Source organism: Pelecanus crispus, chromosome 13, assembly GCF_030463565.1.
Source record: "Pelecanus crispus isolate bPelCri1 chromosome 13, bPelCri1.pri, whole genome shotgun sequence".
Classification (NCBI taxonomy): domain Eukaryota; kingdom Metazoa; phylum Chordata; class Aves; order Pelecaniformes; family Pelecanidae; genus Pelecanus; species Pelecanus crispus.
This window is the reverse complement of record NC_134655.1, coordinates 18823107-18849420: the sequence shown is the minus strand read 5'-3', so window position 1 is coordinate 18849420 and position 26314 is coordinate 18823107. Positions and strand designations below refer to the sequence as shown.

The 26314-nt window shown below is 37.3% G+C and overlaps 1 protein-coding gene across 1 annotated transcript in view; it reads left to right on the top strand.

Annotated features, from left to right (window-relative positions):
• The window catches only part of DIAPH2 (diaphanous related formin 2), a 249543-nt gene that overhangs the window by 4771 nt on the left and 218458 nt on the right, over window positions 1-26314 (top strand). Inside the window, exons 2-5 of the mRNA XM_075720412.1 lie at window positions 16599-16631; window positions 19090-19266; window positions 20789-20893; window positions 25269-25289. Coding sequence (XP_075576527.1) covers window positions 16599-16631; window positions 19090-19266; window positions 20789-20893; window positions 25269-25289 — 336 coding nt within the window. The remainder of the gene's footprint in view (window positions 1-16598; window positions 16632-19089; window positions 19267-20788; window positions 20894-25268; window positions 25290-26314) is intronic.

The following is a 26314-nucleotide window of genomic DNA, read 5'->3' as shown; positions in this document are numbered from 1 at the left end:
TTGGGAGGATACGTTTCCCAGCTACGTTGCTCCACCCATATCAGTGCAGGAGTTAACGAGTGCTTTAAATTGCGTGCCAGTAGTACCAGTCACTGTCAGACAGGCTGCGTGCTACCGGGCCTACCTTTGACTCCTAAGGCGGTTTGGTATCATTCTCCTGTGGAGAGATAATGTGCTCATTACACATGACTTGCTTAGGTGTTTGTATACTGCATACATGAACTATGAGTCAGTTTGAGCTGAGATTTTTGGCAAATGACTGAAATGTATTACATTTGAGATCATAGTGTCTCCGAATAAAATCAGTGCATGCCTGCAGAGGATTCTTATTTCAAGTGGATGCTTGAGGAAAAAGTGAACTGAAATGCTTGCGTTTTAGAAGACTCTTGGCCTATTAGATCGAACTGAAGATATTCCAGCAGTTGAAGTTAGTTACGGCACAACCATTGCTGAAGAGTAAAATCAATGTTTTGGGAAAACTTGGTTCTGTTCTGAAAAGTATACTGATAGGCACTACTTCTAATATGGCAGAGTAGGGCATGCTTGGTGCTGATATTTAGGTAAACACTTTTAATGTAAATTGATATTGATGCCGTTTAAATGAGGTGATAGATACAGTGATAAGCCTATCTGCTTGTGGTAATTAAACTTCCTGAAATGCTACTTGTAAGACAAAACTGTAGAGCTCTTCTGTACAGTACAGGAAGCTTTGCAAACAAAGTGGATTCCACCAAGGCAGTGTGAAAGGCGTTTACAGTGAGAACTGACAGTGTGCATATCAAATAGAAGTGATGCTTTCTGAGACTTTAAGCCCTGTGGTGCTGAATGTCCAAGTTATTGAGGATGAACTTTTGGTTTTATATCACAAATAGCCTGTAAAGCATGCTAATGATACTGTGATTGCTGATGACCCAGTAGAAGGAAAAGATAGGCTTAAAAACATTGGGTGGGTTACAAGATGACTTCACCTTTTCTGCATCAATTGCAGTTCTTTAGAGATAAGCAATAATAGCTAATAACTTCCCTCTAATTCTTTTCATTCCTGTCCAAGTTTAGAGATGAAGTAGAACAAGAGATTGCAGTTGCTGCTGAAGCAACTGCCAATTTCAGTGGGTTATTCATCAGTTGTTCAACCTTAAAACCACAAGAAGTTAGGAAATTACTAAAATGAATGTTTTTGCGCAGTTCCTTACAACTTGTATATCATGGCTGTTCTTTAAATTCAGTAAGTTTTTTTTTTTTAATCATTCAGTAACTTCATTTTGGAGAAGATAAGTTTTTTTATTATAAAGGGCTGTCGTGGTAGAATAGATACTTTTGAGAGAAGATTAACAGTTGAAACATTTTCTTTAGTATTTTTGTAGCAATTTATAAAGTCGCAGGTACACAAAGCTAACTTGTCTTAAACTTGCATGTTATTTTTGTATCAAACTGATCTTTTACTTAAGGTCTTGTGAATCAAGTAGCGTTTTCTTACAGTATTGGTGGACTGAGCACCTCTAAGTTTCCCACTTTCAAGCGTAACTTCCTATTAAGTAGATAAGCAGAATCTTGCTTGACAAAAGTAGTATTAACAGTGTCTGCAAAGCGAATATATTCTACTTGTTAACTATTAATTGTATGTGAGACAGGGGTGACAATTCAAAATCAGCTTTTTTGAGGCAGCAGTGTGGGCTTAAGCAGTCTTCATACCCATCTTGGTGCTCTACTGACTTAAGTTTTTGTGTAGCAGTGGGACAAACAAGATCATGAACCAGTCAAAACCCCTCCTGTATATTTATTCTTCTTTGATTATTTGCTAGAACTAATAAGGCTGGTGTTATGGCACACAAGAATTCCTTCTTTTCCATTGGTTTGTCTAAAGTTCATCCATTAGTACTATTAAATTATTACTGTGTCTGCTTTTAGATGGACGTGGTGTGAAAGCAGCACATCGTATGCAGATCTGAAAAGGATCTGCTATGGCAATTAAATTATATCGTAACCTACATTGTGATATAATAAACTCAACTGATATATAGAAAATGAGAAATACCTTGGAAGTTCAATTCTGGAGCAAGCCCACACATGGGAAATGTGTGGTTTGATACAGCTACTGAAGGTATTTGGTCCACCTGGGTGTGAAAATATTTGCTCTTAAGGTGTAGTGCATGCTGTAATATCACCACGCCTTCTCTGTTATATATATATATCTATACATATAAAAAAAAAGGTCTTAAGAGTTTCTAATAGATATGGGCTCTTCCTGCATAAATAGGAAACTGTGGGTTTGGATTAATTTCAGACTGGTTTGGGGGAGAGTGGGAGAAGAGGAAGTTCAGGGTGGTGCATGTGACAGGTGGCTTTCTTGTAAGGTTCCCTTCTTGGTCCTTTTAGTGATCCTCAGACTAAATCATTGGAGACAAGATGGTATTACTGGAGAAAGTGTTAGGTATGCTGAATGTGTGATGCATGTTTGCTTCTTGTAAGTGTTCTTTGCATAGTGTTATCAGATATGGAGGACATCAAACATGGAAAAATGTTTTTATTACTAAAAATATTTTCAATTTATACTTCATAAGTTAAGTGTATTTAAACTTGTTTTGAAAGTATAGAAGTCACTAGCTGATTAAAAAAATGTAACTGGAAAGAAACATGCCTTCTATTCCTTGGTGATGTGTGTGTGTGTGCATGTGTGTATATTTTTTTTTTTTTAACAAATATACTCTTACTGCTCTCCTAATTGTAGTGGAAATAAGAACTTATCTCTTTATAATGAAACCAAATTAACATATTTAGTTTACCCTTTTATGTGAGAATAAATACAGGAGAACTTGCTCGAGGAGTGTGAAACTTGCAGAGAAGTGCTACCTAGCAGTTTAGAACAAATTTCTAAATACAAAAGTTAAGTTTGAGACAGCTAGGGAATAGTGCTGTAGAATCCCAACACTTGGAGCTACAGGACTGTAGCTGTACAGCCAGTAAAGTAGCAACTGTGATTTTAGGTTATGTAGGCCAAGGGGTAGCAGTAAAGGTACTGGTGGATACAGGTTGGCTTGAAGGTACACAGGCCCATTCTCTCCTGTTTCTTTGTTCAGGGATTAGCTAGTCAAATGTTAACAACTTTGTCCTGTATGAGATCCCATTAACAAAAATGCATTGCAACACATATTTAGGCATGAAGATGAGAGGAAATAACCACAGACCTTAAATGTTCTTGATGGTACCTTTTTGTCACAACTAGTTAGTTATGTGTTTACAACTGGCTCTGTATAAATTCACATTGGTCTCTTGGGGATGGTTGAGCAAGACAAAATAAGTACTTTGGTCAGGAAAAATGTTAGTTCTGCAGTCTATTATTCTTTCTTACTATGGTAAGAGCTAATGATGGTTGTTAGAATATGACCTTTAAAGATGCCTGTGGTTTACTTTTTTAAATGAGTGTAGCTTTGTGAGGAACAAATACTAAGCCAACATGAGATTCGTTAGATTCTAGACTTCTCACAACAGATACAAGTAGTTAGTTCTTGGCCAGTATAGTTTCCTGCTTTCCTGTTACGTTTTGGTTCTTAATGTTCTTCTGCTGTGAATTATTTTTATACCTATAAAATTGAAGTAACTTCCAAAAGACTGTGGCTTCGTAATGGAACTGTGCTGGATGTTTGCATTTGTAATAGTGTGAGTGCATGAGTAGATGAGAACTTGACAGTTATTAATAGTTGAGACTGTTAGATGCAGTGTTCCAGTTACATTAGAACAAGTAAGTATTTGCATAAAGAAAAAAAGACAACAGCATATCAGCCTAAGCTTACACACTGATGCCATACACATTTTAATTTTTGTGCCAGCCACATTTAGAGGGTACATTAAAACCAAAAGGTTTAAATACAAAATCTGAAACTCAAAGCGTAAACCCGTGTCAGCTGGCCAAGTTCAAAAGTTAGCACACTAACTTAAATTAACTGAGATACTTCAGCCTGAGTCTGTCCCTCTTTGTAAGCCATACAGTAGCATTTCTATCTAATTTTGTTTACACTGAAGTAAAATCTACATACAAGAAGAACTGTTCTCATAATCACCGCAAGTATTTGCTTGTAAAAGCCTTAGCCACTCATGGATTCAGAGTGAACTAATGAATATGACAGATTAGTAGAAGGTAGTTTATAACCAGACTTGCAACCAAATCTTCAACACTGAAGCACCTAGTAACTGATTTTATCCTGCCTTTGGTGTCAGTACAGTGCTTTATTTCTGGTACTGCTGCCAGTCTTAATTCCCGTAAAACCAGATTCTTCTTTGTCTTTTGGGCTTATTATATAATGGGGCAGCAGAGCTGTTGCTCCCAGGCAATCCACTGTACTAGAAATGCTTCAGTTCCTCCTTTCCATTCCTCTATGGCAAGTGGATCTCCCACTGCTTTATTCTCATCAACAGAAAAAAGTGATGTGAGGAAAATCCCTTTTGATTCAGCACACAATTTCTTGGCTGAGCTAGAAATATACCAGGCAATGTCTGCTGCAGTCTCTCTAACGTTTACAACCTTCCATTCTCTACTATTCTACTGTCTTCTGGCAGTGCAGTTTCATTTTCCTTCTCCAGTTTATTTACAGCTTGGTGGAGGCATTCCCAAACTAGAAAGGTGGAGGGTACAGCAGAAGGCTTTGATAAACTTTCCATCTGTAAAACAGATACACAATTTTCATTTTCAAATTTTACAAATATGCATTCACATTTGAACTTTGGACAAAACTTGGGTGGATAAGACAGGCTTCCTAAATCCATTAAGGTTAGTTTACAGTATTCTGTGATTCAAACTAATTCCTGAATGACTTATAAGCAGTGATCCCATCAGTTAACATTTTATATTTAAAAACAATTGTTTTGTGAATTTATGGGAAAACCTTTATAAAATTCATGTCAATGTTCATGGCTAACCTAAGCACATGCCGCACTTCAATATTATGATAAACCATCTTTTTTTGCTTACTTTCTCCTTTAGCAGAAGATAACAGATTCTCTGTAACCCATTACAAGCATCTGTAATCCTCCTGAATTCCTGTTAGTTCTTAACAGGGAATCTCACCTGTACTGAAGCCAAATGATACTATTGGCTTCCTCATTATGTACAATATAATTCCTCTCTATTAGCATGCTGCTTCATTTCCTACTTCCCTGAAGGACAAATAACCTTCTCAGGAAGCTGTTATAAACAGGAAAGAATAGGAAAAGGAACAGAAAGCCCTTGTGTGTATCATAGTAGCTATAAATTCAGTTTTACCCGATATGCTTTGACTGTTGAGTTACATTATGGTCCATGCATGCTGAAATTACTCAATCTAGAATTTCTGTTCCTCAAGGAAAAGCAGCAGCATTGCTCATTGTGATGGTTTAGCCCCAGCCAGCAACTCAGCACCACGCAGCCGCTCGCTCACTCCCCCTACCCTGATGGGATGGGGGAGAGAATTGGAGGAGTAAGAGTGAGAAACACTCCTGGGTTGAGATAAGAACAATTTAATAATTGAAATAAAGTAAAATAGTAATGATAATAATAACAATATAATAATGATAATAATAATAATAATATACAAAGCAAGTGATGCACAATGCAATTGCTCACCACCTGCCGACCGATACCCAGCCAGTCCCCGAGCAGCGATCACTCCTCCCCGGCCAACCCCGCCGCAGTTTCTATACTGAGCATGACATCATACGGTATGGAATAGCCCTTTGGGCAGTTTGGATCAATTATTCTGGCTGTGCTCCCTTCCCAGTTTCTTGTGCACCTGGCAGAGCATGGGAAGCTGAAAAGTCCTTGACTGGCATAAGCAGTACTCAGCAACAACTAAGAACATCAGGGTGTTATCAACATTCTTCTCCTACTAAATCCAAAACACAGCACTATGCCTGCTGCTAGGAAGAAAATTAACTCTATCCCAGCCGAAAGCAGGACGCTCATTTTTTCAAGTTTTAGTATCATATCGTTTAGTATTAGGGGAGAAGAAAGTAACTTTGCCATCAACTGTTTTTATGAAGGGATCAAATACTGCTCTGATCAAATCCTTGCTCTTTGCTAGGAAGTCTGTGTCTTGGAAGACAGACAACATTATTCCAAGAAGTTGTTGACATGATCCCTGTGACCATATGTTCCAAGACTGCTGGGTACAGACAAAATGAATAATGTTCACAAGTAATTCCTGCTTCTTTGGCTTGCAGCATCCCTTCTACTGCCAGTTCCTTTGTGGGCTGTGTTTCAGTTGGTTGGATTTTGTGGGGTTTTTCTTACTATCTAAAAAACAACCCAAACAAAGGAAATACACATCCTCCCTTCCTCAAAGTCTATCAAAAGTAAAATACTCCATTTTCAAGGAGCTGCCCAATATCCAATCATGTTCTTCATAGTATAGACTTTCTGTCAACTTTAGCAACTTCTTATGGGTCTTCTGCTTTATTTTTAAGTATCAATTCTCTCCCAACAGATACATTCTACCAGTTTTATCCTCTCCTCAAATGGTAGCAGAGTTTACTGTACCCGCAAGAGCAAGAGGTGGTCCGTGAAACCAACAGCATGCTCAGTTAAAAATCTTCCCAAAACTATCTCTGCCTGTAACAGGAAGAAAAGTGTATAGAAATTGAGCCTGTCACTTGTACAGGGGTATTAGGCTATACTTGCATGCACTGTGAAACAGGAAGCAAGTAAGCAGGAATGGGCGGGGGGGAAAAGTGTGAAAGTACTGAAGAATTTTCTCAAATCAGTTTCTCAAAGCATTTCAGCTTTGTTTTTCAGAATGAGTTCAAAAGAACTCTCTCGCTGTCAAGTTAACTGGTCATTGCTCATCTTGAAAGAAAAACCTAGGTTTCAACAAAAGATTAATCCCAGGTTCAAAGTGTATAGTTGTAGTTAAAAGGGCTGCATGTCTATAAAAAGGTAAAACCAAACGAAGACCTCACTTCAGTAAGAGTGAAGATGAACCTTGTCACAGTAAAAGAGGTGTGTCTCTTTAGGAAGTGAGGTATAAAAGGAGGAGGCCTATTCTCACTACTCTTAATTGACCAAACTCAGTATAAGTAGAAAGCTTATAATAGCTTTCATTCAGCTCCGCAATGTGTCCGAATGAAAAGATCAGCCACTTACACTCAGGAGAGCCTGGAACAAGGAAGGAAGATGAACAGCAATTTGATACACATCAAGTATTGCTATCCAGCAAAACTGGCTTTGTTCTGCTGCTACACTGAAAGCAAAGAGCTCAAATCCACGCCTTATATCTAAGCGTAAAATTGAGATAAAGTCTGCACTTACTATGTCAAGAATTGTTTTGACATAGTTTTTGCAGTTTAACTGTTCCAGAATGTTTGCAAAGCACTTTACAATAATATTATACCAAAAAAAGCAAAAGCCGAGTTCCATAAAAGCCCAAAGCTCAGCTAGAAGTCAAACAATTGCATTTTTTAAAAACAAGCAGCAGAGATACAGGGCTGAATATACTGACAGGCCCAGTTGGCAGAAGAGCAACCGGCATGCAACCAGTATATCAAGCATCTAAACAATCCATTTACTGCACTAGGAGCTATATTGTGTTCGTTTGTAATTAAGTCCTAGAAGTTGATCCAATAACTATTCAAGTGACTAGTTTAGCAAGTGATCTCAGTCTATTTTCCTAGGAAGAAACACTTTGTAATCTTCTCCCAAATTGATTGATTTGCTTGCTGTAGGTGTGGTAAACAGAATATGCAGATACTGACAAGTAATCTTGCTCAATACCAGTACAATAGCAACCACTGGGACAGATGGCTTCTTGTGTAATAAAGTATATTAATACTAATAAAATATATAATACGTTAGCAACAAGAGGAGGGCTAAGGCAAATCTCCATCCTTTATTGGATGCGGGGAGAAACATAGTGACAAAGGATGAGGAAAAGGCTGAGGGACTTAATGCCTTCTTTCCCTCAGTCTTTAATAGTGAGGACGGAGATGGGGAGCAGAATGAAGCCCCCATAATCCAAGGGGAAATGGTTAACGACCTGCTATACCACTTACACAGTCACAAGTCTATGGTGCCAGCTGGGATCCACCCAAGGGTACTGAGGGAGCTGGCAGAAATGCTCACCAAGCCACTTTCAACCATTTATCAGCAGTCTTGGCTAACTGGTGAGGTCTCAGTTGACTGGAGGTTAGCAGATGTGACACCCGTCTGCAAGAAGGGTTGGAAGGAGGATCTGGGGATCTACAGGCCTGTCAGTCTGACCTTGGTGCCAGGGAAGGTTATGGAGCAGATCACCTTCAGTGCCATCACATGGCATGTACAGGACAACCAGGTGATTGGGCCCAGGCAGAATGGGTTTATGAAAGGCAGGTCCTGCTTGACCAGCCTGATCTCCTCCTATGACAAGGTGACCCACTTAATGAATGAGGGAAAGGCTGTCGACGTTGTCTACCTGGACTTTAGCAAAGCCTTTGACACTGTTTCCCACAGTATTCTGCTGGCAAAACTGGCTGCTCGTGGCTTGGACGGGCGCACTCTTTGCTGGGTAAAAAACTGGCTGGATGGCCGAGCCCAGAGAGTTGTGGTGAATGGAGTTAAATCCAGTTGGCAACTGGTCACAAGTGGTGTTACCCAGGGTTCAGTATTGGGGCCAGTTCTGTTTGATATCCTCATGAATGATCTGGATGAGGCGATCAAGTGCACCATCAGTAAGTTTGCAGATGACACCAAACTGGGTGGGAGTATTGATCTGCTGGAGGGTAGGATGACCCTGCAGAGGGACCTGGACAGGCTGGACCGATGGACTGAGGCCAACTGTATGAGGTTCAACAAGGCTCAGTGTTGGGTCCTGCACTTGGGTCACAACCACCCCATGCAATGCTACAGGCTTGGGGAAGAGTGGCTGGAAAGCTGCCTGGCCGAAAAGGACCTGGGGGTGTTGGTCAACAGGCGGCTGAACATGAGCCAGCAGCATGCCCAGGTGGCCAAGAAGGCCAACAGCATCCTGGCTTGTATGAGGAATAGTGTGGCCAGCGTGAGCAGGGAGGTGATCGTCCTCCTGTGCTCGGCGCTGGCGAGGCCACACCTTGAGTACTGTGCTCGGTTGTGGGCCCCTCACTACAAGACAGATATTGAGGTGCTGGAGCGTGTCCGGTAAAGGGTCTGGAGCACAAGTCTTATGAGGAGCAGCTGTGAGGGAGCTGGGGTTGTTAAGCCTGGAGAAGAGGAGGCTGAGGGGAGACCTTATCGCTCTCTACAACTACCTGAAAGGAGGTTGTAGCGAGGTGGGTGTTGGGCTCTTCTCCCAAGTAACAAGTGATAGGACGAGAGGAAATGGCCTCAAGTTGTGCCAGGGGAGGTTTAGATTGGATATTAGGAAAAATTTCTTCATGGAAAGTGTTGTCAAGCATTGGAACAGGCTGTCCAGGGAAGTGGTTGAGGCCCCATCCCTGGAGGTATCTAAAATATGCATAGATGTGGTGCTTAGGGATGTGGTTTAGTGGTGGACTTGGCAGCGTTAAGTTAACGGTTAGACTTGATGATCGTAAAGGTCTTTTGCCACCTAAATGATTCTATGATTCTATATCTGGCACTTTTTACAGGCACCAAATACATGTACAGAAAGCTACGTGGGTGTATCAAAGGATTTTTGAAATTATTCCAATGCACTTCTAGTCCACTAGCATTTTACTAAAGGAAGTTTAGGAGGTGCAGCTTTTCAAGTAAGTTTACTTATCAAGCAAAGCATGAAATGTAATTGGCACTCAGCTATCTGAATCCTATTTTTTAAAATACAGTGTTCTTCAAGAAAGACCATTGACATATTCATTACCAAGATTATTAGATTTGGAAGTGAAATTGTTTAAGCCCAAAATAAATGCAGTGCTATTCTGCAGATGACCCAAAAAATAAAATGTATATGGCAACATTGTATATGCTTAGCCTGGCCATTCAAGTACGTGAAGAAGTAGAATTCCCTTACTTATTTTTCCCCATTTACTCTGTTGACAAGTGGTGCAGTCCCATATGCTCTCTTGATATTGTCAGATATGACCTCCTTCTTTTCTTTATGCAAATACTTATGTGTTCTAGTGCAACTGAGACACTGCACGTAACATGTGAGGTCTTCCTGGAGGTACTTGCAAGTTCCTATGCAGAAACTGTGTATTAGTTTCTGTTGCTATGTTTATTTTACAGAGGTTTGCCAGACTACCCAGAATGCTTGAAGTGGAAGATTCTTAGTTATACCTTTTTGGGCCTTAAGGACATGTAGCTGTGGAGTTTTGTACCTACTTACTTGTGTGGGTCATGGCTGGGGGTTTTTTGGGTTTCTTTTTAATTTAAGATGTGTCATACAAGACTTTCTATTGGTTAATGATTATATAATGCTACATGCATTTCTAAATTATATATTAAAACCAGTGGTTAGCATTTCTGAATAAAAATGGAAGCTTCAAACTAAAATAAAAAGTTTTAAATCTCTAAGGGCAGGGTTTGCCATGTCTCTTAGCCTTTGTGAAGATCTTGATTAACTACATATCTCCCAGAACGTTAAACCTGCATATTGAGGCTAGTAAGCTATATGCGCTTCGTAAAAGCAGCATTGCAATTCTTGTTTGTTGTGAAATTTATGAATGGAATTATGACTTGGCTCTTTCAAAAGTCTAGTTTGTAAAAGTTTTAACTGGCAAACTGTTGCTTGATAGTTTTAAGCGAGGAATTTAAAAGCTGTAAAGCATCCTGAAGAGACATGGTGTTTGTGTATACTGAAAAGCATGCTATGCCGTTACAAGATGTTTTTCCAAGATGCTCAAAGGAAAACCTGTCTTCTGTGATCACTAGATATCAAAATAACAAGCAGATCCTGGCTGTATGGAGTGCTGTATAGAGAACTTGCCACTCATGTAGCATAACTGCTATAAACTCTCCTGTTCCTGTGCTGCTTTAGTGATGGTAACTTATCTGATATGGTTGGTGCAGAGACTTGATGGAGGATATTTGGAATCTGGCAGTAGCTCTGGAAAATGCCAGAACTTTGCCTCTGCGCTGGCTAATGTGAAAACTGCCTCTTCTAAAAGGCTTTCTGAAATTGTTTCTACAATAGTCTAAGCTGATCTGACTACTGACTGTCCTGGTGCCGCCCTTGCCCTTTTGTCTCACAACCAGCAAGTTTGTTGGCTTAGACTGCTGTGGAACTGCTGCTTTTGGAAGACGCTTTTAATTTTGCTCTGATTTTTAAAGCTTCCTTATCCATGAACACCAATAAATTATTGGCTGAAATGAACTTTTCAAAACAGTAATGGCAGTTTGAGCTACAAATAAAAAAACAATGTTAGTTGAATTGTCTTCCTCAACTCCTTTGTATTTTCAGTTACAAAACTGTTGAAATTAAGGTTATCTAAGTTTGTTTGCAGTTATTTTTTTCAACTTTTGAATCAATTTGCTTTTTGGTAAAGGCTTCTTTGAAGTAATCTGGAGAAATGCATTTTTTTGAGCAGTCCATTTGCTCTTGGAGTGTGAGAGTGTTCTGCCAAATCAGACAAAAATGAGGAAGCGGTCTCTGTTTCTCTCAACCTCCATTTTTAGTCAGACCAGATTGCTCCTTAGGGTCTCTCTGTTCCCCTTGCACAGAGAGATGGTGTGGAGGTACCGCTTTCCTTCATCCCTTGAGGATCAGACAATGGCATTGGTGAGGGTGAGTGTCCAATATGACTAACGTGCCTCTGCCCCCTCCCTCCTATTTGGGAGCAGCACTGAGGCACTCAATCTTCCAGCACTATGATTGAAGTATTGGTGCCCTCTGCTGTTAATAATTACCAACTTGGGTGACCCTCTGGCTTTATTTAGCATGAGTTGTCATCTAACTTCTTTTCCTAGTATTGCTCATTTCTGGATGGTCAGTCTCCTGGGCAAAAAAGAGTAATCGGGGAAAACCAGGCGGCTTCCTGGTCGGAAAGATGGCTGTCATCCTCGTCTAACAGCGCTGACTCTCTGTGTGCTACCTCTGTGCTGCCAACATGAATAACTTTCCAGCTTCATTTTAGCAGCCTGGTGTAAGGTGTTCACAAGCTCCTTGGTCTCCCCTTGTTGTGTCCCAGGGACTGTTTACCTTCATGTTCAGGTTATAAATTAAACCTTAGTTTAATAATTTAAACAACACATATTTAAGGAAGTTGGGAAGTGAACAGCTGCAAAGCAAACAAGAGTTTTCCATGTGGTGTCATATAGACCAAATACAAATGTGCAAAAATAGTAACAAAACTATTAGTTTTTCTAATTTCAACTCTCTGATATACCTCATGGATTACAACAGTCATTTCAAGTTCTTTTTGGAAAGCATGGTGAATGCTCTTTGAAGGGCCGAAAAATTACTAGAAAGCAAACATTTTGTGAATTATATTTTTACTAATTTTATTAGTAATGCCAGGTATACTTTGTCATGGATGAAGGTCTTGAAAGTCCTAAATGAGTGTGTAGTTCTAGTTTCTGCACATCAGCTAGTGACTCGGGTATCTTTTCACAATTTCCTAGGTACCTTTTTACATTTAATTACAAAAGTGAAAATGTTAACAGATTGTTAAATTTGTCTGGGAAGGTTACTTGTTATCTGTCCTGAAGAACAGAGGTTGTAGGAGTAAATTCTATTTTGTGGTTATAAGACCTAGACTCAAATTGCACACAACTTTTTGTACTTTAGATATTAATCAGTTTTGCGTTTTGTCCCTTTAAACTCTCTTGGCTCAGGTACTCATATGAGAAGTTATTCCCTTCCTGGCTGTATGCAAATTTATTTGCAGCCAGTTAAAAGACACTTATCCTTGAGCCAAGTTTACAGAGTCTTTTGCAGGTGTTGTAGTCCAGGTGAAGTATAGAAAGCAGTTGTATCATCTTAGTTTAAAAACAAGAAAGTTAAGAGAAAGTCAAGTTTCTCTTTGTTACTCCTAGAAAATTAGGATTGCTAGTAGCAGTTGGAGCTGTTACTTGCCGTTGTAGCATGTGTACAGAAGTGGGTATTGCAGCACACCACGATTTGCCTGAGCAGTGTGCCACAGAGAGAAAATTGCTGTTAAGTTTAGAAGTTACCCAGCTGATCGTTGTTTCATTATACATGTGGTAAATGGTGAGTTGCTTTTGTTTTTATTTTTGTGGTAGAAGTGACAGTCTTGAGTGTAACAATTAAGAACATGGCAAAGTAATACTTACATGTAATGGAAAGATTAACCAACCCATGTAAAAGCACCTTGATTTACAACTCATGGCCAACTCAAGTCATCTGGAAAGTTTTATTAATACATGAGTTAGAGGAAGATTCAAGAAAAAGTAGACTTGCTGTGAGTTTTGCATTAAAAGTTAATGCAATCATCTCAAGTCGTTTAATTCTTTGAATGTTGACATTGTTACTGCAGTAGCCTGAACCAACCTTGAATGAGGAAATAGTGACTTTCATACCAATAAATGTAGTGAACTATGGTGAAAATCTGTCTACTGTTTTTATGTGCAAGATTTCAATTACTCTGAATATTAACATGGCCGAGACTGACCTTTTAAGATAAAAAAATAATGTGATGCAGTTGCATTATTATATGCTATGATTTTTTTTTTGTGTGTGCCTTATTGTCATGATCTGACAGTACTTATGCAAGTAGTGGAATATTTACAGTAAACTAAAACTGGGAGTAGTAATTAGAAAGTGATACTTTTAACTATTGATGGACTGGAAAGACTATGTTTGAAAGGGAGAAACTTAGTCACTTAAGTCTTCGAAGTGAAGAACTAAGTAAATCATAAGAAGAAGATCTTTGATATAGGAGTTGATGAAGTTCCATGGTTTGTGTTGATATTAAAAACTAGGAGAGATATGATGCCGTCTTAAATTGTATGTGTGTTTATATATATAAATATTAATTTGCTATCCCTTATCTGCAAATGTTTTATCATAGAGATTTTTGCAAAACTTCTGCCTTTGGGCTGCTTCTAAAAATTGGGGAGTTAGTGTCTTTAACAGGCTAGGAAAGGATCGATTCCTTTTCATTTCCTGATGCTCTGGCTGTCTTATACATGGCTGAAAGAATAATGCTAGAGGTCTGACTACAAAACTGCAATATCTTAAACTTCCTCCTGGGGAGGTAAACTACTTGTGGTTTATGTTCTTAAATCAGGCTGGAAGTGCGATTTCTTTGTTAGTGTAAGAGACTGTCAAAATAGTGTGTCAATGAGAATCTGCAGGTACATAACTACCTTGCCTCTGCCTCCAGCTGCTTGCAGTTTCTCTTCTACCTGTTAAATGTGTTGCTTATCTTGAGTAGCTACTGGCAGCGATGTAGCTTATGCACCGTAAGGAGATCTGGGAAGTGAGCTTGAGATGTCTGAAGAAATGCTGTGTGGTACCTTGCTTTAGTACTCTGTATTTTGCCCAGAGGAGTTTGAGTGACAAATGCAATATAAATGTAGAAATGGAGTAGATTATCCTGTTCCAGGTTCTGGGAGAGATTGACAGTACTTAAATGAGAAGGGGAAAAAATATTTCTAGTACAAGTGACTGCTAAGACGGATACAGAGTTTTAGAACTTCTTGCTTACATAGCTGTCTCTGGATTGAAGTCATAGTTAGGCTTTACTTCATTTGGACTTCTAGCTCAATAATCTCAATTAAAGAAAATGTCTATTTAGCAGAGCAAGGACATCTTAGTTTTTATTTCAAGATTAGAGTATTACTTCCTCTTTTAAACACCATACTAAGTCCAGGTAACAAAAATACAGGAGAGGTGTAGCTGTAAGGAAGAGGTTTGAGATACGGCAGATAGGAAGGTGAAAGGTTGGTGTCAACATCTGGAGTAGTAAGAGAAAAAAGATTTTATCCTAGCTCTCAGTACTGGGTCAGGCTGGGATGGAGTTAATTTTCTTCATAGCAGCCCATATGGTGCTGTGTTCTAGATCTGTGACCAAGAGAGTGTTGGTAAAACACCAGTGTTAAAACAGCGCTTGCCCAATGTCGAGGCTGAGTGTTTCTTAGTGTGCCACCCCCACAGGGAGTAGGATGGGGTGGCCCAGAGGTTGGGAGGGGACGCAGCCAGGACAGCTGATCCAAACTGAGCAAAGAGATGCTTCATACCATACAACATTGTGCTCGGCCATAAAACCAGGGGCGGCAGGGAGGAGGAGTTTTTTCCAAAGTAGCAGTGGCTCGGAGGCTGGGTAGGTATTGGTCTGCTGGTGGCAAGTGATGACTTTTGCATCATTTGTTTCTTTATCTTCCCCCCGCCCCCCTTCACTTGTTAAACGATATTTATCTCAACCCATGAGTTTTTCTTGCTTTTGCAATTCTGATTCTCTCCCTGATCCTGCTGTGAGGGAGTGAGCAAGTGGCTGGGTGGGGACTGACCTGCCAGCCAGGGTCAATCCACCACGCCGTCCTGGATACCTCTGAATGCTTGTCTTCATTATACTTGTGGAGTATGAACACGTGGTCCCTCCTTTCCACCTTGATGCCACCTCTGCTATTTGTATAGTCTTGCAGATTTCTTTGTTTCAGAAATACAATACTGACAACTGTATCCAAGAGGCAGAAAGTAAGATTAGAAGGAGCATATATCCACACAGGGGAGTAAAATGTTGTGTGGTGTATGTTGAACAGTGATAGGTTCATTCCCAGTAGCATCGAACTCATCCACTGTGTTAATACACAGTGGTATGGGATATTGATTAGGAGCACCTTGATAATTTCGGCTGGTGAGAGCATAACCAAGGAATCTGAAATGGTGTTGTCCAAGAAAATAGGGTTACTGTTTCCTAACCAGTGACTTGCAGGGTTGTGTCATTATGGATCAATTACCACACTTTTTCATACACAGCAGTTCTTTTTGTTTTGGATTTCCTACCCCCCGCCCTTCCACCCCCACCCCACCCCTGAAGTCTAAACCTTGATTACACATTCATGACTGCTTGGTGTAGATTGAGCAATGTTTATTAACTGAATGCTTCCTCAATATGATTATTGATATTGGTATGCAATATAGATTGCTTTTTTGGGTGCGAGTAAAAATGTAACGTTGGTGATCTTTGTCAGCAGGATTTTACTGCTGGTAAGGAAAAGTGAGAAGGTAGTAGGGAGGGAGAGGTAGTAGTGACTGCTTTGTGCATCATCAGTACACTGGCTTTTCATCTATCAATTTACATTACTCAGTATTAAGGAGAAACTGGCAGAAGGCTCAAGAAGCTACGGTGCAGGAAATTCGCCTCAACTCTCCAAGTCTCAAAAACTCTGTCAAAACTGAGACTGTCATACAACTATCTGCTGACTCTGTTTGAAGTCCAGTAGTCCATGTTTGTTTCTGAAAGATTTCTAAGAGATCTTACGGCATTTTTGTGAAATAGTGGGGGTGCTAGAGCTATACAGTTTCAGGTTCATGAGTTAAATAGTCAAAAGACAAGGTGAAATGGGATGCAAGCCTACTTTTTTCACATAAAATGCAGTAGATTCCATGCTCATTTAGCTGCAGTTTTGTTAGATCACTTACTGAAATTTCAAGTGCTTTATAATGTTAGAGTACATGAAATACAGACTTCTTTATTCTGAAACAGTAGGTAACGCTGTCTTTTTTTCTTTGATTTGTGTTTGTGTTTGTTTTTTTTAATAGAATATTCAAATAAAAACTTTGGCAGATGATGTGGTAAGGTCTTTGTAACACCTTAATTTGCAATGGTAACTCCACGCTGCATGCTATTTTACTTCAAATGTTGTGGACAATGTAACATGTTCTTATAAGGATATTAAGTGTTACATTTCAGAAAATTGAGTTACTATTCCTAAAGATTTGTAATTTCAGTTGAAGAAGAGTAATTTATGTTGTCTATTTGGAGAAGCTTCTTTAACCACATTCTAAATACTTTAGTAATACTGTGGATATGTTGAAACTGTTATTCAACAGTTCAGGTGTTATTTCTCTTGACCTCCTTTTTAACAATAAAGGATCTGTAGTGGTTCTTCAAAGTTAGTTGCAACGTGATTCAAGTGGAACCATTTTGGATAATAAGTGCATACTGTTTGTCAATCAGAAAGTTTGTATTCAGTAGCACTAACTTTCTAATTCTGAATACTTTGAAACCTGTTGTAAACTATTCTTACAGAAACTTATATCAAAATTGATTTCAGCAAAATTATAAACTCTTATTTTCTATATGTAATAGTTAAGCCATACTGGCCACTTAGTTAATCATCACTTACATGCCTGAAATTAAGAAATTGTACCTAGTAATCATGTAGAAGATTCATTTATGGCTTTAAAGTTGATCACATGATTGCAATGTGATTAAAGAGATTTGTTGTTAATAAGGTATACTTGAAACAGGTCACAGTATGTTGAAATTGATCTTAAATGGCTTTTTTTTTTTTTTTAAATGGTGAATGGGCTTTTTAATGTAAGTGAACAGTAAAACTGCATTTGATGTATATTGGCTCATTTTGGATGCTGCCGTTCAGGCATTAAGTCATCTTTGGCCTTTTCAATAGGCTATGCCCTCATATTAGTTTTAAAAATGTAAACTATTCTTATAAGGAAAAAATGGGATTAAAGTAAAACTCTTGCCTCGTTAAAGACATTAACAGTATCCTTGTAGGTAATGTGTTTCTGTCCACAAATGTAAGACTTCTAAGGAAGAAGGAAACTCAAACCCAACCCCCCTCCCCTCAAAAACACAAAAACCAAAAAATACCTCCAAAGAAATTTGAAGGACATGCAGCTTATCTAGGGATACTTTCCTTTCAAAAACTTAAGCTAATATTGTAGGATCTCAAAAAACAACAACAGAACAAACCCAACAGCAAAACAAACCAAGAAAAAGAAAGAAAACAATTAAAAAAAAAAAAGAAAGAATCTTTCTTCCCCCCAAAAAAGAAAGAATCTTTCTTCCCCATATTCCACAGCACTTGGTCAAATTTCCCCACTCCTGGCTGCACTAATCTAAACCAAATCAAATTTCCTACAACAAAATACTGCAATAAACTTTTCACACCTCACAGAGGTTGTTTAGTTATAGAAAATATAAATCTTGGTTTACATGTCTTCACAGAGATTGCAATAACTGCTATAAATGATACTGGTAACCCTACATAAGCTGCTGTTAGATGAAAGCACATCTTCATAAGGCTGTTCAATGCCTGGAACAAATACACTAGTATTTGTTGATGCAAACAGTTAATTTAGAAAAATTGCTATAGAATAATGTTCTTAAAATGAACATACATATATATATATAGTTAAAGACAGTATTATTAAATAAAAAAATTCTGACTCTGTTCAGAACAGTTATATATTACTGATGCAGTAATAAATGGCCTTATAAGGAAGGTGCTCTTGTTGGTTGTTTTCAATATTAACAAATTAACTGAGTAAGCATGCTTTAAAAAAGAAAAAAAAAAAGGTGGGGGGTTTGGTACAAGGCATAAAACAAGTCAGCCTTAACCAGTGAAACGTCATTGCAGACTGTTTGATATGCTTTTACTAATGTGTTGTGGGTATTTAACTATGGATGGCTGCTTCTATGTAAGTAATCCATTACCTGGCTTTTTAAAATTACGCACTAATTTCAGGAGTCCGTACTCAAAAACACTTCAAGGATTTGTGAACTATACTTGGAGCATTAATTCCTCTACAAACTTTATTTTACTTTAGCAGGATTTTTTTATAAGCCTGATGAACTTGTGAGTACCTCCTTCCCAACGCTGGCTTTTTCACTTGTCCTCCAAAGACTTATAGCTCTTCAGGTGAAGGAACGCTTGGACATTACCTTTGTGGTACCATATTTATTCACTATCAGGATAACTAGGGAGTAATGTGAGAAGATGAACTCAAGAATTTGAAATGCTAAGACCTTAACATAGATGGTATACTTTTGAAACTGTGAGAAATATTTATATCCCTTTTGCATGTGCCCTGTCATGAATTTACCTTAAATGTTGTCTTTCTATGAGAAGTAATCTCTGAATGTTAGGATATTTTTACTAAACAGTTCAGTTTGAGTTTTAACTCTGCTGCTTGGATTAACTAAATATGTGTGTATTACTGCCATGTAATTGGCTGCTTTCCTGTATTTCTATTTCTGCTTATTTTTAAATGGATGTTTTTGCAGCGTGACAGAATAACAAGCTTCAGAAAATCAGGAGTGAAAAAAGAGAAACCTCTCATTCAGCATCCTATTGACTCTCAACCTTCTATAAGTGAAATCCCACTTGCCCAGGCACTTGTTGATGAGCGTTGCATGAACTTATCAGAAAAAGAAGTTATGGATCTCTTTGAAAAAATGATGGTAAGATGATGTGCTACATTGTTTTATGAGGTTTTAATTTGTTTTCATGTTGGCATTTATTATGTCGTAGTGATTTTCAAATGTGTTCATTTTGGAAATATTAACTACTTGGGAGAGCATAGCATAGCATAGGCCTGATAGACCTGTCTAAATTGGCACATAAACAATTAACTCATCGAATGCTTATATTATATATGTTTAAATTACTTGGCCTACTTCTACAGAGAAAACAAAGGCAAAAAGCCAAAAGTGAAAATCTTAAGCTGTTGAGTGCTTCATTAACATAACCTCTATAGACCTTAGTTGCAATAGTGAGATACTGCTGTTGAAGGATAGTTTTTAATAAACTTAAGTAAATACCTTTGGAAAATAGTCATTTCTATTAATAAAATCTTAATGTATAGAAAGCTGAATTTTTATGTGGTCTTGAATAGAGTATTTTCTGTCCTAGGATCACTTGTCAAGGTTTCTGATTGCCCTCACAAGCAAGCTTTTCTATTAGTAATACAGAAACAAACTTTTGAAGTAGGTGTGTGTTAATTCTGCCATGCACATTGGTGCTGATCCATGAAGTATATGGAAATGCAGTATTTTGAGTATTGTTGGAAATGCTGTTTTCTGTATCATTCTTCAAAATTGTTGTAAACTTCCACACAGTCAGTATGGCCTAAGAACTGTCCTGTTCCATTGGGTAGCTCTGCTCTGTTCAATGAAGTGTGAATCTCTTTTGACAGATTGGATGAGCGTTAATTAATACATGATTTCCTTGTTAGATTAAGGGATTAATTTTTAACTTTTCCAAGTAATGTTAATTGAAGCAGACAATAGGTCTGTCTTCGAGACCAATAATTCTTTTGAAAAAGCTGTTACCTAGTAAGGTGTTACACTAATATTTACTGGTCTTAGTTGCTAATCTGAAGTTACTTTGACTTTTAATGGCAAGACGAGTCATGACTAGTGATGAATACATGTATTTAATCAGTTATTAAGTTGAAACAGGCATATTTAGATTTAATCTAGCAAAATATTTGGATTTTTATGTTTTCTTTAAATATGTCAGTTGGAACACATTCACATCTACCCCTGCCACAAACTAATAATCTATGTAATAACAGCCTTCTGAATAGATAGGGCAGGAATGGTGTCCATTGTGATAAGATTTTATAAAAAACATAGGAACTTCACAGGAGTTAACACTTGTGTGATCAACTTGAGGTGTAGAATTTTTGGTTTTGTCCTCTAGTTTTATTTCTTGAGTCAAATTTCATTAATCATAACTACCCTTGATGCAGTTATAATTTTGGCTAAGTCTTGAAAACCGCAAACACTTGAAGTGACAGAACTAAATGAGAAAATTGGGTAGCTCAGAATTAAACAAACTGAAAGGCAGATAAGCTGGGAAAAGTCACTTCTGTTTGTTTAAAAATGAGTCGTTTGTTTAAGAAAAGGAGTATAAAAATAACAAAGACTAATAAAAAGCATGAAATAGAATCTTGATGTTGTGTGGTCTGTTTCTTTACAGGAAGACATGAATCTAAATGAAGAACGTAAAGCTCCTTTAAGAGATAAAGACTTGAGCACAAAACGTGAGATGGTTGTCCAATACATTTCTGCAACTGCCAAATCTGTAAGTAGTCACCTCTCCAAGACAGATGAAAGTAAGAAGCTTAGCTTTATGAGTGTTGTACTTTTCAAGCTTGAAACTTTTAATTTTTTTGTCTGGATTTATCTTCTAAGAGTGGTAGGAAAAAAATAATAAACCTCTACTTACTAATATACTTTTAAATGCTTGCAGCTGCGTCTGAAGGGTTAGTTTGTATTTTGGTTGTTGGGCAATGTAAAAACTTGATGCTTCCTTGTAAATAGTAAGAAATTGCGAATCCTGTGATGAGGAGTAATGGATGGAACCTGAGCATATTTCTGTGGAATTCATCTTACAAATTTTTGGTACCAAAAGCTTTTGGAAGGGATAGCATGGCTTTATGGTTTCATTAATGACATACATACTAGATGTACAATTTGCAGTGTTAGAAACAGGGAATCAAAATATTGACAGTATTTAAAATTGAAGTAAAGCCAGTATTTTAGCTTCATTTGAATAAGTTGAGTCCTGTAGCTGGCTGGAAGACTGCATTAAATATTCTACTAAGAAATGTTCTGAAGGTAAAGAAAGTGATTCCTTTAGTGAAAAGATGGTCTTAAAATGAGTTTCAAATATTTTGAGTAGAAAAAAATATATTCAGACCTTTCATTTGTTTTGATCATTTTCTGTACTTAAGTCGATTGATTAACCTTTAGTTGATGGATCCTTCATGCAGAAGTTTTGAAGTCTGTTTCGGGGTGCCAGAAGTGTAAGAGAACCGACATTTGTTGGGGTGAAGAAATACAATTTCAAATAGTGAAGAGCTGCAATTTATTTTCTGCAGTGGGACTAATGTTAGTGGGACTGTTAGTACTAATTAGTTATAAAATACAACAGTAAGGGGTTTTGTGTATTAAAAATTTACTATGGCAAATATAGTTCTTATCATGGAAAAGGAGAATATGCCACAAAAATTCATGAATGTTGGATGAAACTTGTATATATATCTCACAACATGTGTGTGTATATATATGTTGTGATTTCCCTAGAAATAGCTTTTGTCCTGATTTTGCCACTATTTGTTGTATAAAGAATTTTAAAGAAGCTAGTGGTGAATTCTGAGGAACTGAATGTATTGCAGTATTGGGGAGAAGTGGTGGTGGGGGGGTAGCTTTGTGTATCCAGAGGGGCAGTAGTATGCTTCAAGTGATAAGATTTGGTATCAGCATAGTTCTTCAATAAAATTGGGTAATGCATATGATTTTGTTTGGAAATTAGAATGAATCTCATCTTTTTTTCACACCTAAGTTATTGTGTGCAATAAAAGGTTACTGGATGTGAACACTGTGTGGAATAATTGTTCGAATACATAATGGCAGCACTGCTAGCAGTTCTACAGATCTGAGGTGGAGTGCTAAATACAGATAGCATTAAATAATAATGTGTTTCTTAGTGAAATTAACTGGCAACTAAGATTGTGTTGGTGTCTGCCTGATGAATCTATAAGCATGGACTGCAAACTGCAGTTGACTTGTTTTTTCTTTTAACCTTTAAAATCAACTCTACAGAGTTAAATTTCAAAAAATTAAAACTAAAATCGCATGCAGTTATTAAGTGCAAATGCTTTGTGTTGAACATGATAAACTTAAGTGAGGAAAAACTTGCATTATAATGTGAAAATGCTGATTTAGGTTTCTGAGAGGAGTGATGTTGCTGTATGAATTAATCTTAAACAAAATCCATAGTCCCTTAGTCTGCCCTGGAAGGAATCCAGTGCTTAAAGCATGGTCTAGCTAAACATACAAGTTATTGGAGAATTATTGAAGCTTATGCAGTGAATATTGCAAAATTTCCTGTTAATATACTTTACCTAGACTATATTCGGGAACTATTGATTACATGTTTTAAGGTTTTTGTCTTCACTTGATGATCCATGTTAAATCTTAAATTTTTCTTAATAAGCAAAAATATTTTATGGAAGCAGTAGAAACTTTCACAATGGAATTACTTGCAATCCTTTCCCAAAACATAGTTGGATGATGGTGATCTCTCTTATATGTATCTATATCGAAACGTAGCTGCCCCAAGTACCATAATTTTGTAAGTAGGTAGGAAAAGCATGGCTACCATTGCATGTCTAACTGCTGAAAATTTTAACAGATTGCATTATTGCCACCATATGCACTGCAGCATGGGAAACTTAACAGAACTGGGATATGTTTGCCAAAATGTACTAACAATTTAAAAAAAAAAAAATATCCCAAAATGTCCTCATATGAATGTGCGCTTTGAACTTAAGTCAGTGCCATTATGGATGTTTTAAACATATGCAAAATGTTTTTCCTAATGGAAAAAGAGCTCATATCGAAGTTTCTGTGCTTCAGTAAGTCCTTCTTGCAATTGAATCGCAGCATTTGAATGGAATAATTTAAGGTTGTTCAGAAATATGAACGACCTTTCTGTAGTGTGTTACCCTAATTTAGTTTTTAAATAGCTAGCATCTTAACTGATTTAAAAAAATATAAGAAGTAGAGCTAATTGTAAAATGTTGATTGGGATCTTAAACTAAAGCAAAACCTTGTTTTCACTGTTAATTTTGTCTTCTGTTTAGTTAAACTATTTTTCTACTTAGCTGAATTCAAGCTCTAACCAATTTTTACTGCATCATGAATTGTCAAACTTTCTTTTCTTCAGGCCATCTTCAGGCTTGTCTTCCATGAAAATGCTGATCACATTCAAAATGAACTTTCTTAAAATTTTCTACCTTTTTCTTTGGTCACAGATAATTGTTTATCTGTCTTCCTTTTTTATACTGAAAATACTTGGGCCTTTTCTTCTGCTTAGAGCTCACAAAGCACACTTAACAGTTGAAGTGACTTTTCTTCCAATTCATTTCATGTTTGTTTTAGTTAGGCTTTTGAGCTCTCTCCACCCATTTGAAAATATCACTCTCATTTGCTGATGTTGTCTTAACCAAATTATTTTTAAATTTGGTGCTTCATTTTCTCTGCCTTGTGTGCCACCTGCAGCATGTTGACCATGCTTTTCTAAAACACTGTACTGTCTTCAGAGTTCTGAGTGGGAAAGAAATCTTGGTTTCCAGTAGGTGAAAAAAAGCTTTTCTCTTCCATGGGGGATGAAGGATAGAAGCTAATAAGCTGGATGCTTTCATGTGAATTGATTACCTGTGCTTCTGATTCCTCCTCTCACTTGAAGAGAAAGATTGTTGACCATGCAAGTTTTACTTGGGAAATGGTGAAGGCTCAGAATTCTATTTCAGAACTGAAGTTGGTGACCTGTCATACTGAATGAGTTGAACATTGATGAGAGAAGGCGGCAGTAAATTAGGAAAAGAGGTTGTCTGGTGATGACAGTCCATCTTAATGCTTCTAGAGGAAGCCTCATCAGGAAGAGGAGAGAAGAGGTGATTGTGAAAGACTTGCAGGGACTTCTGTCTTCTGAAAGACTTCCTAAAAGAGTAACGGAAGAGATAAGAGTAGAAAATGAAGCAGGTAGAGGCTGAACAGATACAATAGAATTCAGATCTCAGAACAAAAGCATACTGTCTCAGGCTCTTAATCAGGTAAAAGTGGTTATTCAATAAGCTGGCTGCTATCAGACTGCAGCAAATATTTAGGCAGAAGTCCATAGTCCTGGTGTTCACAGGAACATGGTAATTTGTGCAAAGTGATAGAACAGGGCAGAGATGTGCTGCCTTTCTGCAGAGCTGCTTCTGTGGAAAGTCAACTTCTTGTTCATGAATATGTAGAGATGCTGTTCCATGGTAAAAAAGAGATGATGTCATTCTGTAAATAACTGCTTAATTATCCATGTAATTAAAAGCATCCATACTGAGCAGTTGAAGAAAAATGCCACATGAGATTTTCTGAAATGCAAGTTAGATTTATAACTGTAGGCTATATTTTTGATTATGAAAACTTAATTAAATTCAGTGATGACATCATCTAAATAGATCAAAAGCTCCACAATAAATGAAGTTTACATGTACAAGGAAGTCAGTATGCCATTACTTTTTTCTGTAGTTCTCTCAGTGTCATATATAAAAAAAATCTGACCTGACAATTTTAGCAAAATGGCATGTCTCTTAATCTTTCAAGATGTAGATGGCAAGCTAGGTATTTATTTATTTGTTTGTAAATGTGTAAAATACTTATGATTCAGCAGCGGAACATAAGAATTTCAAATTATTTCTCCTACAGTAGAACTACTATTTTCTGTTGGGAAGCTGTAACTCTTAAACAGTTTGATAAAGTCATAAAAGAATGTAACTACTACTAATGATTAAACACTGACAAATTTGTGTGATGCTACATCCTACTAAGTACTTTGCTGTGTTTATTTATGTATTATTATTATCTTTTTTACACAATAACCTCTCTTGGCTGACCACTGCATGCAGATAGTCGGAAGTAAAGTTCCGGTGAGTATGAACATGATAGTTTTGTTTTTTCTTATGAATACACATCCATTAGGCTGGAACATTTTTGATTTTTATCTCAGATTTAAAAGTTCAGTGGGCATAAAATCAAAATAATTATCAACTACCTCAGTCATGTTTATCTTACCATTATGAGAGCATTGATTGCACTTTTGAGTGGTCTGTTTTTAAGTTTTCAGGAATCTATTTCCAAATACTTCAGACACGCTGAGAACTCATCTGTTCATTGTGAGCAACAAATACTATTTAGACTTGTCTTGCCTTTTATTGAAGGCAATCACTTGAAACTTTAGATTTACAGTATTTGGCTTCATTCTGTTTAGATATGGATTTTTTTTTTAATGTCCTGATCGTTAGCGTTCATAGTTTAGTATGGAAATGTCAGCTGCTGGATATCAGTGTGAGAATAAGATGGATGTAGAGGATTCAGAAGGTCAATTAATAAGCATAAGATGAGATCACTCACAACATAACTTTTATTAAGTGCTCAGCTACATTTTATATTAAGTCATGGTTGAATTTAGTGATTTTTTTTTTTTTTTAAACAAGTTTTTAGGACTTAATTTGTCAGACTGAATTTAGCAAATTTTTGTTTCCTGGAAAAAAGGATTTTTTGGGGAATAATTATATATGTACATTTTAAATGATGGCTGAAAGCAAAGATGTACTTTTGAATTATGGAAGGCTTTATTTTTGATTGCAGCCAAAACAGGCTTTTCAGGTACTGCAAGGTTTTTTACTTAGGTCATGTTCAGTACTTCTATTTTGTAGTAAAAAGAATACAAAAGAACCTATGACTTAAAACTGTCTAATCTTTACCTCAGATGTACTTAAATATGTAAGGATATAGCATGCAGGGATAAAGAAATTGCTGTTGGCTTTGCTTTATTCAGAGTGGTCTTTAAAAAGACTTTTCTGTCTGTATTCACCAGTACTTTTTAGTTTTGTACACAGTACTGGCTCATATGCTGATTGAGAAAATATATAAGCACAGTGAAGGTATTTAA